The 18,903-nt window shown below is 43.9% G+C and overlaps 2 protein-coding genes across 2 annotated transcripts; both read right to left on the bottom strand.

Annotated features, from left to right (window-relative positions):
- Positions 1 to 10,166: 10,166 nt before the first annotated feature.
- LOC137870536 (protein wntless homolog) lies at positions 10,167 to 14,569 on the bottom strand. Its single transcript, XM_068707922.1, has 12 exons — positions 14,283 to 14,569; positions 13,815 to 14,078; positions 13,596 to 13,720; positions 13,351 to 13,506; positions 13,105 to 13,241; positions 12,233 to 12,401; positions 12,052 to 12,149; positions 11,910 to 11,973; positions 11,683 to 11,826; positions 11,505 to 11,588; positions 11,223 to 11,388; positions 10,167 to 10,691 (listed from the first exon to the last, which is right to left on the bottom strand). Exons 1-12 carry the CDS (start codon positions 14,386 to 14,388, stop codon positions 10,591 to 10,593), a joined length of 1,614 nt encoding a protein of 537 aa, XP_068564023.1. The 5' UTR covers positions 14,389 to 14,569; the 3' UTR covers positions 10,167 to 10,590.
- A 117-nt stretch (positions 14,570 to 14,686) lies between these two features.
- Positions 14,687 to 18,147, bottom strand: dr1 (down-regulator of transcription 1). The gene is made up of 3 exons (XM_068707923.1): positions 17,223 to 18,147; positions 16,887 to 17,050; positions 14,687 to 15,906 (listed from the first exon to the last, which is right to left on the bottom strand). Exons 1-3 carry the CDS (start codon positions 17,440 to 17,442, stop codon positions 15,760 to 15,762), a joined length of 531 nt encoding a protein of 176 aa, XP_068564024.1. The 5' UTR covers positions 17,443 to 18,147; the 3' UTR covers positions 14,687 to 15,759.
- Between the last annotated feature and the right edge of the window lie 756 nt (positions 18,148 to 18,903).

The following is an 18,903-nucleotide window of genomic DNA, read 5'->3' as shown; positions in this document are numbered from 1 at the left end:
TTCTGGACTGGAAAATATTTCCTTTGCCACTGTCTGGTGGAGGAAAACATCTTTGAGAAGAAAAAAAAAAAAAAAAAAAAGGAAAATCAAAGCAGGAAAGGGCGGCTTGTGGAAAAGAATCCCAGGCATGCAACCCGTGGCTGGGCAGACTTTCTGGGCAGGGTGACATCCCGGACTGCTGCGTGGTCTTCCTCTCTTAACTGCCAGACCCTTATGTTTGTTAACTGGAAGCCGACATTCCCTGGACGGCTACCGCAGCAAAGATCAGGGCGGCTGGAATTCTTGTCTGGCAGACACGTGGGCCGTGGCACAGGAGCGTCTCAAAGTGGACACGAGTGGACAAACGGCAGATAAAGAAGGCAGTGTTTATTGTCTAGACCCTGCTGCCGTGAACGCAGAGAGCAGACAGAGAGCAGACATGCTGTTGCTGTGCAGAAGCACTTTCCTCCCAAAGACCTTCGATGCATCAGCAAGTAGAACGACAAACAACTACTGGAACAAGATTTAAAGTCTGCAGCCATGATTGAGGCGCTGTGAGGGTGTGCTTTGGGGTAATTGCTAATGTCAGCATGCTAACGTACTCGCAAAAGAGTGCTGTAAGGATGACATAGCTTTGTAGGCCAACCCCGGATGTTAGCATCGCACTGGTTCCCTCAACAAAAAGCCAATGGGATTCTTCTACTGGATTTTGGAATATTGCAGGAAATATGCTACGTGGCAAAGACGAGTTTTTTTAAATTTTGAATGACTTTTGAAGCGTGAAAGCAATCAGCAGGAGTAAAAACCTAAATGTTAGGCTATGAACAAACCACGGTCCCATAAACGCAAACATACAAAACGAGGCTGCAAAGGCGGACTAGTCGGCGCGATTTAGTCTCATTTAGTCGAAAGTGCAAAAATGCCGACTCATTTACCGGTTTTCGGGCTCATTCCTGGAGCACTCTTTGCCAACTTGCTGATGTTTAGCAGCTCTAATGTTTACCATGACAACGTGTCCTCCTATAAAGGTTTGTGTGACATCTTACAAAAATGTTATTTTGCTACCGTTTGTGCGTTTCCTACGGATGTCCAGCAACACGAGCGATTAGCACGCCTGCGCTAGCCCCTGCAGTGTTAAGGCAATAAAACGACTTGGTTAGGATTAGGAAAAGTTGATTTTGAAAAGACACTATGCAAATCTATAATATAATGAGCGTATCTTGAAACACAGTCGCGGACACGTGCCAATCTCTCGCTAGACGCACTGACCAAGCTTTCATTTTTTTTGAGACGCATTGGTGTGAGAATGTGTTGGGCAGGCAGTTGTGTGAAAATCCTACCCATGGAAACGGGATCTGCAATGACCCAGTTGTTGAGTGGGCTGATAATATGTCACAAGGAGGAGGAGGAGGGGGGGGGGGGGGGGGGGGGGGGGCATGGTAATTACACATCTGAAACTGCAGCAATAATTCATTCACACTAATGGTTTTGTGTAGGCACATTGCTGGCCGGGGGTGGACACTCTGTTTTCTTCACATGGGAAATGTTCCTGTGCTAATAAACTACATAATACTGCTTCTTTTTCTTTTCTTTTTTTTTTTAAATCTAAAGCACATGGTTGACATTGTAAATATTTTCCAAGGTGAAGGACAGAAGGAGTAGAATTCGGTGGCTGATGGAGCCCCAGCTGCACACGGGTGATGCTTTCTGAGCCCCGTGGCAAAGAAAAAACACGATGAGGCTGTTTGTCCCACTTCAAAGCCAACATGCGTCTACATTACGGCCGTGCAGATAGGGCCGCTAATCTCAAGAGGGATCTGCATGCATCCAGGGCACTTTGGAGGCCACCCAGTGCACACCGATCCTGGCGCAAACTCCCTGAAATTAGAGGTGCACGTACATAAATAACATTGAGAACGTAAATCTCTGGACGTCTGAGATTTATTTTTACAAGCAACAAAGAGTACACTGCAGATCCTGAGAACAGAAGAAAGCTGCCCAGGACACAGATCAAAGAGGGGGGTTTTTTTTCCGTTTTTTTTCTTCTTCTTCCGCTTCCTTGGAAGAATTGAAGCGGGACATGTGTGGCAAGAGGGAAACAATCAGTTTCACGTGCAAACTTATGAGCTGTTTCCATCCGTCAGTACGGAGTACACCAGCTGGCTTGCTAGTCGCGGATGCAGGTCATCAGAGTCGGTTGATCAAATGAGTATTAACCACATTGCTTCCTGCACAGGGAAGAGCCACTCCCGCCTCTGCCTGAAACTAACCAACATGAGTAGGAGTGTGTATATTCCTGTAGAGAGAGAGGGGGGGGTGTTGCTGTTCAGGAAGCGGACAAAGTGCAACCGAGCAGAAGGAAGGAAGATGCCCATATATGAGCAGATGCTTATGAAACAGGATGGAGTGCATGCCTTGAAGAGACCTGGGATCTCCCTCGGGTGCGACAATGATGCAGTAAATGTGTAAACCTCCTCCTACTCGAATGAACAAACACACGAACAAACACACGAACACGAACACACACACACACACACACACACACACACACACACACACGCTCAAGTTGCACCAAGCCCAAAACTTTCATTCAACCTGCGACGTCAGTACACATCCTACCCGGAGCGACGATCAAGAACAGTTAGGTGTCGAAAAAGATTGGACCAATCCCCAAAGTCCCCCCTAAAGCCTTAAACCCTGAACCCTCAGGGTCAAAAATGTCAAAAATGTGCAACTGTGGGTATTTATTTTATACTATTTACTCCCTGATTTGAACGTCTTCCAGGCTCTTTCCTCACAAGATGAGAGGTAACTCATCTTGTGAATAAGCTATTTACTCGTTTTTGTCAAAACAGCTTCAATGACAAAATGAAATGTTTGATGAATAAATCTGCGTAATATAATCTCTGCTTGCATTCCTCCGATTTCATGTGTTTTTTGTGTTCCGTCTTTAATCCTTAATGTTTAACGTCACATTGCTGCGAATTGTGGGTATTGCAGCCTTAGGGAAAGTGTTCACAAAGGGCTTGAAAATGTCTGCGAGAGACTCAAACACTCGATGATTTGACAGTGGGACAGCCCTCCAGACTGTGCGGGAGCCTGCGAGTGTGGAGATTGGGATTGGACCGTTAACTGTGTTCCGCCAAATGCAAGCTACTCGAGCAGGTTTCCGTTTCTGCCAGCTGTGCGGAACAGGCCGACGTCCGCCGGCCAATTAGCAACACACCTGCACACTGGCCAAAAAAAAAAAAAAAAAAAAAAAAAAAAGAGCCTTTGTTTAACACGTGCACATCATCTGGGTCACTTTGACACTCTCACGTTTAATCATAATTAATGCTCATGCAAGCAATCGTACCTTGTTGTCTCCAAAAGCCGTTTTGAATTGACCTAAAATGATTATTTTTCCTGTTCCTAACATGCAGTTAAGTGATTGACCTACTGCTGACGTTGGCATATTAATGTGATTATTCTTGCCCTCATAGATCTACTACCACACCCAATCTTCCCCTCATCCCCCCCCCCCCCCCCCATGGAAAGACGTTTTATTGCGATGCAAAATATCACCTGCATGAAAAACTATTAATTAGCACATGTGCAGTTGTTTAAGACACGACGCAGAGACGGGCCATTGTGCTTTAGGCCAACATGTGCAGCCACATAATTAGTCACCAGAGGGCATGAAATTCAGACAAAACAGCAAAAAAAAGGAGCATATATGCTAGACTCTGCACAATAATTCGATTACTCATATATATTCACTGATCTGCAATGCTGTGACCAAATATGGACATAGGAGGATGCTTTGTGGATGATGTGTCAAAGTCAGCGATTTGACCAAACATTTAGTAAAGCAGGCAGACTGAGCTGTGATGAAGGGTAAAACCTGGGGAAAAGAGACAATAGACTGCCTGATACTGCCACCATGTGGAGGAAACGTATGATGACCAGAGAGGGAGTTACTTTTCAATCGTAAATCAATCGGAAGGATAATTAAAGACAGTTGATGGAACGGACAAGAACGGTCAAATTCAATGCTCCAGAGGCCCAGAGATTTAAACTTAGTCCAACAAGCTCAACAGTTCAGGAGCATACGTTTCCCATGATGCAACCAGTGGCCTTTATTTGCAAGACCTTCGCTGCCTGACAAATGCCCACACCTTTAAAATGTAACAGCTGAGTGATACTCCCAGCTTGTTCTTTCATTATCTATTATATGGAAGCTGCTTGACATCCTCCCAGATCAATAATCTTCAGATATGTTTGTATGATTGTTGTCTCTTGTCATTCATTGTATTATGTTTGGTCTATTCTCAGAGAAGAATCCCTGCTTTGTTGGTCTTCCGGAGGTTTCTTACATTTTTTCCCGGACAGACGGTGTCATATGCTGTACGGATTGTAAAGCCGTTTCTAGAGGCAAATTTGTGATATTGGGATATAAATATGTTTTTAAAACTGCCATATTCTTACATATACAACAGATTTCTCATTCAGAACAAGAGCAGAAACGTGTTGGCGGTTTATCTACCTGCCAGTGTGACTTAGGAAACGTGCGATGTCAAAAATCTAAAAGCCCGCTCGCTTCCATTTGCAACTTCCCTGTAAGCTCTGTTGTTAATCACCAGAGGGCAGCACCCGGCAGGCCGCAGTCTGACTGGAGATATGAAAGACGTGCCGATTAATAATGGAGAGAGTGGGGGAGCAATGTTTTGTTACCTGACGCCTCTCTCAATTACAGAGAAGGCAGTAGGACGCTGGTGGCAACCGTGGACTCAAAACGGGACCCGGTCCAATGAGCGAGACACTGACCTGTGTAGGAAAAGATCTCAGGCAGCATGTATCGGGGGGGGGGGTCCCAGTCTGTGTGAACCAGCATAAATCTGTAAAGGAAAAAGAAAATATTAAAATGATTAAACAGCCATGACAGACAACCAAAGAGACACACAGAGAGATTTCAATAGCAGGGAGTCAGATGTTACGGCTGACGGAATATACCTGAACATTAAATGGTTAAACAGAGATATACTGACGGGGTCTTTAACCTCAAGGGCTGTTAATGTGAAAGCCATGCTGGTCAGCAAATTACATCTGAATTATTATAAATCAATCAAGAGAATATATATGTATATATGTAACATAATAATAAAGCACAGAATAAACTTAGAGTAACTGTTGATCCGTTAAACCAACACTCAGCAGTCTGTTATGGTACAACGCTGACACAGAGGATGTTTTATTACCCGCTTTGTTACCAGTTGCCAAGCAACCTCTTACTTCCTTGTCTAGTTTATGATTTGCTCTCCGGGTTCAGTGGAGCGCAGCGGAGAGGAAGAAAGAATGCGACATCATTTGAGAGCTTTACAGAGGGAACATTAACAAATCTGTGCTGTACGACAGACACACACACACACACACACACACACACACCAAGGCAATGAAACCTCTTAAGGAAAGTATTGACCATACACACTCATTTAAAATGTGTGGTTTTGATTGGTTTTTAGTTGTCACTAGTGTTCAATAAGTCCATCTTAATGAAAACACACTGACACACAACCCGACCGATCAGTGCATGGCTCACCCACAGGAACCAGTTGGCTGGGGGGGGAGGGGCATAAAGAGAGGTTAATTCAATTTAATGACAGTGACTTTATTATTAGACTCATTCCCCCGATGCTGCACAGATGCACCAAGGAAACCTGGAGCTGCTTCGTGTAATTGTGTCGGTTGAGTTGCACGTCATGTGGGACCTAAAGAAAGCACATGTCTATAAATATCCCACGGCAGCATTAATATGACAATTCCCACAGTGTCTGTGATATCTCACACACACACACACACACACACACACACACACACACACACACACACACACACACACACACACACACACACACGAGGAGCTCGACAGGTGGGTCTCTGACAGTTTTTCATTAAATTGAGAAGTTCTTTACTTTATGAGCAAAGCAATTTGCTTTCATTCCCAAAGAATTCTCTCTCACAAGCTTAATCCACGTCAGGTATGACAGCAATAACAGCAAAACTGATGAGGCTACGTTAAACAACATACGGCCTGATGAACCAAGGCTCAGGGTTTTTGGAGCAGACGCAACACAACATGCATTTCTTAAGAAACCATATTTCATTATCCTGGCGCAGAATTCGCATCGTCGTCTGTTTGGAGTGATTCACTTCGACTTTGAAAACAAACTCCGTCACTTGGTTAACGTGGCAAAACATATTGCACTAGGCTGCTTAATATACTCTGAGATGAAGGAATCACCGAAATGCAAATGTGATTCAGTCTGCACTATAGATTACCAGGACACCGGTTTCATTAGTGATTATTCTGCTTGATTTATTTATGCCGAAAGAAGGAAAAAAAAGAATCCCAAATATATTAATTTGTGATGTAAAAAAGGAAAAAAAATTGCAATTCCCAGTACACTGGGTTCGTACTGGCTTAATGGTCTAAAGATCCACTATTGCACTCAACATTTTAAAACTCAAGTTGTAGCTTTTTAGTTCAACCCTTAATATGATTAAAGACATAACTGGGATACTTGTCTGCTTGTAAACATATTAATAATTTCAAACTGGAAAGAAGAAAAGGTAATACGGGGTTGATGGTGAAACCCTTCATCGCCTGTTGATAAGCAGTTAATGCTTTGTGTACAGGTCCACTGTAACACCCTCAGCACTGCGACGGGCTCCAGTGAGGCGGCTCTGACGTGTGTCGGGCCAACACACGGCATATTTCACATCCCGCTGTGGACGACCAGGGCTGGAGGCTCCACTCTGTTGACTGGATGCGCTCCCTGAAGGCCTTTGTGACCGGAGCGATGACGCACAGACGAGCTCCCCGGAGGCCGAGCGTGGAATTTGAGTCGAGTCGAGTCGTGTGTGTGTGTGTGTGTGGTGGTGGTGGTGGTGGTGGTGGTGGTGGGGGCACTTTCATGAGATTACACCGCCGCTAAGGTCTGAACCGGTGACTGTGGTGTAACCAGGCAACACAGCCCGACAGCCCTACGTCAGCATTGAAAAACCTACTCAGGTGGAGTCACCCAGAAGCCATGTTGCACTGAGAAGACACGTCTACCAAAAACTGGGGGGAAAACAACAGTCAGAGAAATAGCGTGGTAAATTATACTTACGCTATGCAAATAAAAAAAAGTAGTCTTCAAACAACTGCAACAGATGTAAATGCAGCAGATGGAATACATATAGAATAGTCCAGTGTTAGGAGCCCTCAGCTTTGTGTGAGGCTTTTAAATTAAGGGGAAACAGCTAAACAAACACATGACACAGATTCACGATATTAACAACACAAGCAGTTATGTGCATGCAGACATAGGTGCTAAAGTGTCTGTAAGTGTAGTGATGTCATGTTAGCCCATGCACATGCCTGTGAGCCTCCCCCCCCCAAAAAAATAAATATATATATATATATATACACAGATACCAACAAGTGGTAGCTGTAGTCCAATATATATATATATTGGACTACAGCTACCACTTGTTGCTCACCTGTCGTGGAACTTGCTATGGTAGCTTTTGTTAGCGGAAGTAGTTGTACAAAACAATGTAACTGCAGTCAAGGCTAACTTGACCTTTCAATATTTTTCTTGAAACCTGAAAGAACGGCTAAATGCGTCTTCCTTCTTGGCTGTGTAAATACAAAGAGGAGTAATGTCGGCATCATCGTGGAAGGTGTCCTTAAAATGTTTGTCTGGTTCACCCGTGTGCTTTACATAGATGGACGACGCGTCTCCACTTCCTCCCACTGTACCAAAGTGAGGCCAAGCTATTTACGGATACGGGGGCCGCCATCTTGGGATTTTGACCTCATCGGAGGCCGGAGAGCAGCGCAGAAGCTGGAGCCGCGGTATCGAGGTCCCGCCCCCACACACCAATCACCAGCCGAGCACGGCCACAGCTTGTTAGCGTGAGAGCTACCTAGCTACGTTAGCAACCACGGTAGCTGTTTGGCTAGAAAGACACAACAACTACCCATGATATATCTATAAACACATGTATGATCAAAGGGACACATGCTCTACAGACTCCAGACGATTAAGGAAAGTTAAAGTTAACTCCTGAGTCATACAATTCTCGAGGCCCGTGACTATTCAGTTTAGTGGAGCTGTCAATCACAGCCGTCAATCATGCCAATCCCCTTATTTACAACAACGAATAAATAATTAAAACCTTCCTTATCAGTAAAAAACCTTTAACTTACATCAGTGTGATAAGAACTACATAAATTGAGAGGAAGTCATCTTCGGGAACATTTTATTCGAATGCACTTTCTAGTTTGGCCCATGTCCCATCAGCTAACGTGGAACGGGGGGGGGGGGGGGCGGGGTTTATGACCTATACTGCAGCCAGCCACCAGGGGGCAATGCTGATGTTTTGCCATGACTTTTGGGAAGCTGTCCTTCTCTATAAAGTCTACGGTCCAAAACCTCCAAATGCTCAATTTACTTTCACATAAAACAAAAGGATGGTAGTGTTTCCATGAGCTGAACGTTTGGTTCCCTCCCGATTTCATATTGGGACTGCGACGTTCAAAGAAAGCTGTAAAGCATCATAACAGGTAGGTTTTCCATGGAGACGTCATTTTTATAGTAGCGTAACCTATATTTGTATTTTCTAATATTCAAAGACTTAAAAAAAAGATACTTCCATAAAGCAAGTTTCCTCTTTTATATGGCAACCTGTCACTTCCACCGCATTAAACACCTGTTTACCAACCAGTGCATGTAAAACATATGACATGCCACCATTTAAATCTGAAATACTGTCAATATCTTCCTCTGCAAATCACACAGACACCATATGAACCTGATCAAAATACATTACATGCGTCCCCCCCCCCCAAAAAAAAAAAATTGTACTCCCTCCTTGTGTACATAAGTTGTGTTTTCCTGGTCATCGACTGGAGGTGACAGTTTACCTGCTGGTATTATTAAACGTCAGTATTACAGTCCAGACACCGTCGTGCAATCTCCGTGCGGATACTCACCTGGTCTCTCGGGATCCGACAGGGTTTTTCAAAGTCGAGCCATGAAACAATGCGAGGGGAGCTCCTTTTATTTAAAAAAAACAATAATTATAAAAGCCCTCTCGCTGTGTCAAATGAAAAGTTTCACGACGGAGAAAATAAACCCAGAGCCCCGTAGGTGAGAAACACACAGAGACAGGAGACACGGAGAGTGATCTGCCGCGGACTTGTTGGGCTGGGACTCTTTTCACTCCTCCTGTCCGGAAGAGACAACAGCGCCCCCTGCTGGTACCTCGGGCCACCAGTTCGTACTGTACATAGGCCTACACCAATTTGTCATTTGTATTCATTTTACAAAAAAAAAAAATCATGTGAGAATATCTGGATTACACGTGATGTTTTTGACATGTATATGCGTATGAACTGCATTTCAAATTGGTACGTGTTAGACACGCACAGACGGCATGTTATATGAAGTCTGTATGAATGTGGTTGTGTGAGGGAAATACACACTCAGAGCTGCAACTGACAACTATTTTCATCGTCTGCTGATTATTTTTCTCCACTCGTTGCAGTGGTGGATGAGGCATTTCAGGTAATTTACTTGCAATACAACAACATTAAAATAAAAGTAGTGGTTGTGCAAAATGTCCGGTGTGACACTAGTGTTGGTACTGATGCATCTACGTCAATGTTACTGTAGTAACTGCAGTAATATCTCATGCACTTTTGCGTTTCACCCTAAGCTTAAGAAAAAGAAAAGAAAACCTGCATTATAATACAGTGAAACCCTATAAACCCTGTGAAAGCAAAGTCATTATTAACCAAGGTCATTTGCTACCTAGTGAATGTTGGGCTTCTGGGGCTTTGTAGAAGATGCTCCTCTAATCTAGACTCATACAGCATCTTCCTATACGTTTCATTTTCTCTTTAAACTACGTTTTAAGTCAGGGGTCTTCAACATTTCTCAGGCCAAGGACCCCCAAACTGATAGAGAGATGGAACAGGGACCCCTACTATATATATATACTGTATATATTGTATAAAATTGTGTTTTATATTAAATTGGGCCTAGTGCCATGTATAAACATGCCTTGGTATTGTGCATTCAATACTAAGCTATTCAAATAATACACAGGTTCATGTATTCATGTTTTTATTTTAAAGGTACAGTGAGTAGGGTGGCCACTGCCTTTTATAAACACACCTTGTATGATAATCACGCATACAAGCTATTCAAATTGACGTTTTTATTTTAAACATAAATGTGGAAACAAAAATGAGTGATGTCCTATTAGTACTACTGCCATGCATAAACATACCTGGTATCTTGCATACAATACTGAACTATTATAATAATGGACTGATTAATTTAAAAAAAAAAAAAAAAAAAAGAAGGTCTAATCAACCAAACATTCCGCGGACCCCCTGCAGTACCTCCACGGACCCCCTAGGGGTCGCGGACCCCCTGTTGAAGACCTCGGTTTTAAGTCACGTTTATATCACTGCTACTTGAGGTTGCATTATTCTAGACAGCCTGCAGGGTTTATGATGTCTCAGGAGCATCAACAGTAGAATGAAACAACAAATCGAAGGAGGTTTTCTCACAGTTACTCATCAGCCACCTCCCCGGTGGTCCTGCAGGCCTCGGTCGGCCCCTGCTCTCCACATGTCTGCAGGGTCTCTTGGCTTTCTGGCTTCTGCAGCACATCTGTCAATAGTGAACATATTCTTCACATTTGAACATCTAATACATTTACCATTTGAGAACTGGATGCTACGGAAACCCTTTTTAATGGTGATCCATTTTCTAAGTCTGATCAAAATAGTTTCTTTCCTGCGTTGATGACTTATTAAGAACAGGTGAAATAAAAAAGGTTTTGTCAGGATTTCTTTAAATATATATTATGAAACAGATGGGGGGGGGGGAAATCTTTTGCCAGGATCATTTTGTGTTTGTTGTTGTAATACTTATTTCGGCCACAAGCGGCTGAAGTGGCACCACTACCCCGTGTTTTAAATAGGACTAAAATCATTCATTCCACATATCGCAACAGTTTTTTTATTTCTCCATGCACTCTAAACACAATGTTCATATATTATCTATGGGCAAGTAATGTATTATTACTGTCATGTCTTTATTTTTGGCTTATTTTACCAGCACTAATCAGCCATTAGGGACATTTTAGTGCTTTTATAACACGGTGTAGTGGTGCACTTCAGTCATGAAAGTGTTACACACCTGTTTGTTGACTATCTCCTGACTTTTTCCTGCCGTGCTTGCGGGAGGGCGCGTACAGGAAGATGATGGTGAAAACATAGAGGTTCCACATGCCATAGATCCCCGTGAGAAAAGCACTGTGCACTTGGAAAGTGTAGTCTCCCCAGCGCCAGTGACCCTCACTGACCTGGTGGAACATGGAGGACATTTGGAATAATTGTTAGGAGCCGACACATATCGCAACAGTAAATAAAGACATATTTATAGACCTCCGTGTTGATCATTAGAGGGGGTAACACTTACTTGATTTAACATGAAGAAGACGACCGTCACGGCGGCACACGCTAGAGTTACCAGCATCAAAAACTTGAACCTGAAGATTATACCCTGCCAGAACCAGCAAGAGGGATAAACAAAAAAAAAGACTTCCAGAATATAGTTTTGTTTATTGCGATTCAGATATGAAACAAACAAATCAAACCTTGTAACGCAGTCTCCTAGCCTTTGGCATGGCAGGAAGTTGCTGCATTTTCCCACCAATCTTCCTGAACACACAACGCACCATGCCACACAGGGAGAGGAAGTACAGACAAACGGAGACCCCCGCCATGATGATGAAGGTGCTCTGCGAGACAGTCAAGGAAAAAGGCCTGGACGTCTGAAGCTGGTTCCAACGAGGCAGATGCAGTACTAGTATCTGAAGGATACGGCCAGCTTCATCCCAATTTCTGATGCCCAGACACTGTAGAAAGGGTTGGTCAAATGGACCCCCCTTTTTAAAGAAATAAAGCACATTCATATTTAAAGAAAGTTACAACACAATAAACCTCATCAAAAGCACGTCACTAACCTGTCGCTCAGGTCGAACACGAGAAGGAGAGACGAGCCGAACATCACCAGCCCAACCTGCCACCAGTACGCCGAGAGACGATTCCTCTGACTTTGGTCCTACAGGATTGGAAAATCTGCATTACTGGCCTACATTACAGTTGGAGAAAAAGTACAGGAGAGAGGAAGCACAAGGCGCTAACCATGAGGTGTTCGCCACAGAAGATGACCCAGAAACAGAAGAGTGTGGAGTAGAAGGCGCCCTGTTGAGCATCTTCCAACAGCAGCATCCACGTCCACTCGAAGCCCAGGGAGAGGCACTCCACCGGCACGTTCAGGAGCGTCATGGAGACGCCCAGAGCAAAAACCGCCCTGCGCGAGACAGACGCACGCTATGAAGGCTCGCACTCTGCCGCAGGCCGAGTATTGACCCGGTTCTACCGGGCCGAACATGCACTTAAGATGGAGCACTTTACGTTTCCCACCCCGAAGCACCGCATACCTCTCGAAAGTACGACGGGTTCACACGTGGGTTGAAGTCTGCACTGAGTGACTAAAGAGCCTGGGCTGCACTCAGTTTCAACTAAAGAGCTCTAGCGCTGTGAAAAATGTTCACTTTTTTTATTTTATTTTTTTTTTATCTGAAGTCAGTACAGAGACTTAAATCAAATGAACTCATGAAATAAAAAAATAAAAATATTCATTTATTATTTATTAAAAAATTACTTTAATTTTTTATGAAATTTTTTTATTGGAGTTAAAATCACGTGCCCCCATAGCAGGCTAACTGCCTGCCAGCTAGCTCACTAGCAAATAACTAGCTTTACAAAATGTGACATGAAATAATAAAAAACTTTTTTGAAGGACATATGAATTTATTTTTTGCCGTATTCCTTTTCATGATGTGTAACTTGTCTATTTAATACAGAACACTTTGTTTCAATTTGTTTGTATTTTTTGAATGCTCATATGGAACACTATTCCTGACGTGGCTAAACATGACTGGTGTTAAAAAGTCAAAGCAGTGGTTTGGTTTGAGAAATACAATCAGCCCTTCTTTCTCATCGGCTCATACTTTTCCAACAGGACTGGAGGTCTTGCCGTGAGGCTGATCCTGTGCCAGTACCAAGCTGTTGCCACAAATATCCAGGGACTGAACACAGTCTTCATGCTGACCCACACTTTAGTGAAGCCTCCGTTCTGGTGGATGCCCTTTAAGAAGAGGGACATTCAACGTTTGAATGAAACACATGGACGCTTTGAAACTTCAATGCAAATCAAAAACGTGCGACGGAAGTTAAATTAGAAGAACTAAACTCACCACTACGTGGATGTCTTTGATTTCTCCAATTCCAACATTCACCGTGTCGTTCACCGGCAGACGGAGGTTGATCAAAAAATATTTGTGGGCCACGCTTCCCAGTTCCATGAACGGCACGGGGTCACAGCGATAAAAGCGGCCTTCGTTCTCATAGGTCTGCAAAAGCGTGGACTGTTACGGGTCACCGAGCAGAGATGTTACAATGCATTTTAGATGTATCAAAACGCAGTCATGCAGGTTTGTACCTTAGGGACCGCAAACATGCACCTGAGTGGCCTCTGCTCCACCGAGTGAAACTGTGTGGTCCACTCAGAGGTCAGTTCATCCCTGTAGGCCAAGCCGGCGTCGATAGTGATGAGAACGTCATCTTCTGCACGGACGGTATTCAGTTCATTAGATGGTTACGGCAAGAACTGAGGAGCTCGGACCTACATCGCATAAATGCATGACTAACACACGCTTACCAATCTGATTGATCACCTTGAAGGCGATGTCGAACTGTAGAACAGCCAGCATGTACTGAAACCAGGGACTCATCTCCGCGTCGGGAAGAGGTACGTGCACGGCGAAGACGATGTCGTTGGCGTACAGCGTTTTTGCCAGAGGCTCGTCGAAACTGTGGATCTGCTGGCACCGGTTCGATCCCCACGGCACCAGCCAGCCGCGCGCCCTGTGCCGATTAATGCATTTGGTAGCCAAGTAGCGAATGGCACTGGTGGGACCGGGAGCTACGGCAAAAAAAAAAAAAAAAAAAAAGTGGGGGGACACACTCCGTCAAGAGACGTGTGGTTTGAGTTACGTCCTGTCGAGTACGGACTCGGTATTTAGAGAGCCACCTCGGGAGAAGACGGTTCTAACACACAAACCACATGCAGGTTACTTACTAGAAACAGTGTCATTATATGACCGTGTAAAGAAATCAGAGTACTTACCGATGAGGGCTCCGACCATGATGGAAAGAACTTGCAAAACAAGAATAAAAAAAACCAAGAAAACCAATTTCTTAGTGCTCATGTTCTCTATGATTGCACCGGACATGTTTGAGAGGATTTGGAGAAGCGACGATGCCGAGCCGTGTTCCCGATAGGCCAAGTGCTGCTCGTCTGCCTGCTGACACACACACACACACACACACACACACACACACACACACACACACACACACACACACACACACACACACACACACACACACACACACACACACACACACACACACCTCCCTGGAGACACAAATCATCTTTGAGCTAGTGCAGAAGGGGGGGGGGGATAACAGTCATGCGTCTAGATACAGAACAATAAAACTCTAATTTAGTTTTCTAAAGACATAAGAAAAAGACATAACAGTTGTCTATAAAATATGATTCCTTTATTGCTTAAAGAATACAACTTCGCAGCATAGGCGAGTGAATGTGTATCACAACCAGGTTACTTTGTCTTTACACTGAGGATTGACCACAGTCACGATGCACACGTTTGATACTGCACCCGAAGAGAGGGGAGATAACAAATTCAGCCTGGATATCAAAGCATCTTACAAAGTCGAAGGTTAATAACCCTTAACGTTGTTTAGACTGACCCGGAGTCAGCGACACGAGAAACGCCTACACCTTTAAAAAAAAAAAAAACTAAAAAAAAAAACACCAACTCTGGGCTGTTAGTCTCTCCTCTGTCTTTGGTTCTACGAGACAAAAATATAGAGTTTCTGAAACGTGTAGCTAATTAGCAATACTGCGGGCGGTTCAAAGTAGAAAGGAAACGCAACATAAAGCATCTGAATGAGCTAAAATTAAACAAAATGTCCATTTATCTCTCTCTACTTAACGAAAGAAAAAAAATCCTATATTCACCAGCCCTCGAATGGTCCTCTGTTGAACCAATGCATCGAGAGAGGGTGGAGAAAACCCTTCCTGTAAAAATGACCATCAAACCACAAGAGAGGAGAAATCGAGCAGTTCTCCTAAACCACCAAAAGTGATCCGAGTACAACGGACAACATAACTAAGCTATCTGGTGCGGTACCCAAAAGGTGCAAACGCTTGCTGCATTATCACCAAAATTCACCGACATATCCCAGGCAACCTCTGCCCTCAGTGTCCACAACACATCCAGAAATCTACAAATCACTCACAACATAATATCAAGACATAATTAAACAGAAGCATCTGGGGGGAAAAGGGCGGGCTGATCAAAAACTCTGCAGCCTCTCGATCCAAATCAATATCAGGTTCTGGTGTCTGAACGTGAGTCTATCAGTCATCGTTCTCTTCAGTGTCCATTCCAATGTGCATTATCCGTGTTACACTGACGTATGTCAAACACGCCTCATGTCTCTGCCGATGACAGCACTGAGGGATTTGTGTCCCAGGAGGGGGGGGATTCGGACGACGCGGCGCGGTCGTCCTGGGATCACATGTCCTCCTCTTCGTCTTCATCCTGAGAGGAACTGGCCTGCTGGGCGGCGCTGGCAGATGCTGCCGCCATCTGTGCCTGTTGGGCGGCCTGCTGCATCTGTAGCCACTCTTGCTGGGCGAGCTCCGCCTGCTGCTGCCGCGCCTGCAGGAACACAGTCAAACCAAAAACGGAGACTTTGACACGAGGGAAGGCGAGCGGAGAGCTTACAAAAAAGGATCGCGACGGTGATATCTGGTGTGAAATTATAGCTGAGAAACCCAAATATAACTATTTTTGATTCAAAGATATTAAGACTTTATTATTAAAATGAATCACAATAAGGTTTTTGCAATCCAGTAGGATTGGACAGAGGACACTGAGGCTGAAGACTAATACAATAGATGTCTTAGATTAGATGTGTCATGCAATAGTAGATGTAGTTGTGCATTTGTAATATGCAGACACAAAGCATAACCAATCACATTTGTTTTGAGCCCACGTCGCCCTGACACGACCCCTACATATCCATGGTATCATGATGGCTTTAACAGCACCATCTCCTGTCCCTTTATGGTACATTTCACATGTCGCAGCGAGAATCGAGGATTTCTTTGTCGCGGTCATATTTCTCCATATGTGCAGAGAAACGGACGGGAACTACTATAGAGGGTGAGCAATAAGAATAGAGTCAGCTTATTAACTGTGAAAGTTGTCACGCTGCTCCATGAATCACATAAATATGAAAAGGGAAAGAATGTCTCAATTCAGTGAACAAAATATTTCAGACAGTTTACATTTTACACTCAAGTTAAAATACGTATTATTGCTTAAACTACACCCCTCTTTTTCTTGTATTTTGGCTTTTGTACCCAAGACTGTAATGTGTAATCTAAGATACTTTTTTTCAAATTGTGACTCTGGGGTGTCTTTTCTTATTATGTTGTTCCTCTTCACTCACTCATACCAGGATTGCAACTGTACAATATACACTACCTGTATTACAATCCCAATGTTATTGTGGGCAACACACGTATTTCAACCCCGGACCTCCACACTTGATGCACAGTAAAATACAGGTGCTCATACACAGCATGAATACATAGACAATTGTAGACTTTTTTTTTAGTAATTTCGGATCATACCTTGGCAAACAATTCCTGTTGTTGCCTGAGCAGCTCTTCCTCTGGGATGCCCAGGTTCTCCAGTCGAGAGCTGGCCTTCCTCCTCTTCAGAGCTACAGTTTTACACTCCTGCAGGACGTCCTTCACCTCCGTGATGTACGATGCGAAACCGAGGCTCTCTAGAGCTGTGGTGCGAGAACAAGAGGCGAAAGTGAAATAATTAGTCTCAGTGGTTTAGAAACGCTTGGCTGAGAGAGGGGCACAACCCACCCACCCCCCCCCCCCCCATCTTGTATTCCTCAAGACATTAGCTGGTTGTTGTGCAAAGGAAGGGAGCAAACATGGGCCTGGACTCACCATTGATGACGTGCTCGGGAGATATGGTCTTCTTATCGGACTTGTTGCATATCTCATTGGCTTCAGAGGATATGAGGTGTATGAACTCTGTGCAACAGTTAACCACAAGCTCCCTGGCGTCGTTAGCCACCCGTACGTTGGGGAGAGTTTCTTTAATCATCTTGTTGATGGCTGCTCTGGGGATGGTGAGGTCGTCGTCGTTTCCAGAGGAAGAAGCCATCGTGGCAGGCAAATGACCACAGAAATGAAAGCTCCGGCTCTTGGCTGGGTGGTGAAAAGCGCCAGCAGACGATGACGGACCCTCGTCGGTTAATGGACTTTACTGTTCGGGTCAAGGCAACGTCAACATCAATGTATATGTCATGAAGAAATAAGACGTTTCCTCAAAATAAGCCGGTTGGCTAGCTTGCTACGTAAGCTAATAGCGTATTGTACGTGTTAAAACAACCGAAGTGTAGTTTCTGTAGACCACCGCTGTTCCACGGACTGCGACAGAAAATAAAAAGGTCCAAGAAACGAACAAAAAAAGAACACAAAAGTGTTAATAATGGGGGTAAATGTATGCTTAGCTAGCTAGCTACCAAGCTAGCTAGTAGCTGTGGTCCCTGTCACAAGCAAGTCGCAACCCAGAAGACAAGTGAAAGCGGAGTCTGAGAGCATGGCTAAAGCTAGGCTAACAATGAACTGCCCCTGCCATGTGTAACTAAATAGGTGTCAAGGTAGAGACGGCAGCAGAATGAAGTCGCCACAACACTGTACTTTACTCTTCTTTGCATCGACTACCTGAGCCAAACATATCAAAATAGCTCAAAGCTATCAGCAGTTCATTTGCAATTTTGTATTATGGGTAGCATTAGCTTAAATGTATCCGGAAATGACGTCAAACAAAGAGCCGGATAAGGGGCACTTCTCTTCTTCTTCTTCTTCTTCTTCTTCTTCTTCTTCTTCTTCTTCTTCTTCTTCTTCTTCTTCTTCTTCTTCTTCTAGGTTTTACGGCAGTTGGCATCCATAACTGCCACCCTCAGGTTTTTTTCTCCGTCAGCATCCCTACCTCAGTATCCATTTAAAAAAACAACAACGTAATAACCACTTCCTCCACACTCTTATATGATTTTAACGTTGTCCTCTTCCCGCCCTATTTTCCGTAGTTCTGTCATCATTTCTTGCAAATGTCCTGCATTCAAACAATCAGATATTCTCTTATTAGATTCGACTTCTATGCACAGCAACTGCGGACAATGTTTGCGAGGCCTTTAGTCCATCTGTAAAACACATTATACTGTCTTTACACTTCTGTTCCCTATAGCTATCATATGTACCAAGAGGAGTTGGATGTCGCCCAGCAAGTGTTTACCGCCATCTGTTGTTCACATAATGAATTCACGCTACACATTTTCTATTCTATTTTTATTATTTTGATTTATTATATTGTTTTCTGCTCTCTGCCCACATCCCAAGAACTCTTGAAGATCTTCACGAAATGTTTCTCAGTAAAAGTCCATGTGGTGTGAGGCTCAGCGCAAACAGCTAAATCCCAGATTAGGACACATGTAAACATTTTACATAATTCAGCTTCACAAACACAATATGTCACAGACACAACTGATTCACAAAGGGATGCATATCTCTGAATGTTTAGAATGTCTTGAAATGTAAACATCGCCTCTCAACAAGGCAGTGT

This window comes from Cebidichthys violaceus, unplaced genomic scaffold, assembly GCF_023349555.1.
Source record: "Cebidichthys violaceus isolate CVI_PGR_0920_01 unplaced genomic scaffold, fCebVio1.0.p SCAF_13, whole genome shotgun sequence".
Classification (NCBI taxonomy): Eukaryota; Metazoa; Chordata; class Actinopteri; order Perciformes; family Stichaeidae; genus Cebidichthys; species Cebidichthys violaceus.
Note: the sequence above shows the minus strand (reverse complement) of the source record. Positions and strands in the feature narration are given on the sequence as shown.

Bases quoted from the DNA above. Each gene is read 5' to 3' on its own strand.
- LOC137870536 (XM_068707922.1), bottom strand. From the start codon at position 14,388: ATGTCCGGTGCAATCATAGAGAACATGAGCACTAAGAAATTGGTTTTC. The intron at 12,150-12,232 runs GTTAGCGCCTTG...CCAATCCTGTAG, and splicing joins TCTGTGGCGAACACCTCATG to GACCAAAGTCAGAGGAATCG. The intron at 11,974-12,051 runs GTTAGTGACGTG...TTCTTTAAAAAG, and splicing joins GTGTTCGACCTGAGCGACAG to GGGGGTCCATTTGACCAACC.
- dr1 (XM_068707923.1), bottom strand. From the start codon at position 17,442: ATGGCTTCTTCCTCTGGAAACGACGACGACCTCACCATCCCCAGAGCA. The intron at 17,051-17,222 runs GTGAGTCCAGGC...CTCGCACCACAG, and splicing joins TCCCGAGCACGTCATCAATG to CTCTAGAGAGCCTCGGTTTC. The intron at 15,907-16,886 runs GTATGATCCGAA...GTGTTCCTGCAG, and splicing joins AACAGGAATTGTTTGCCAAG to GCGCGGCAGCAGCAGGCGGA.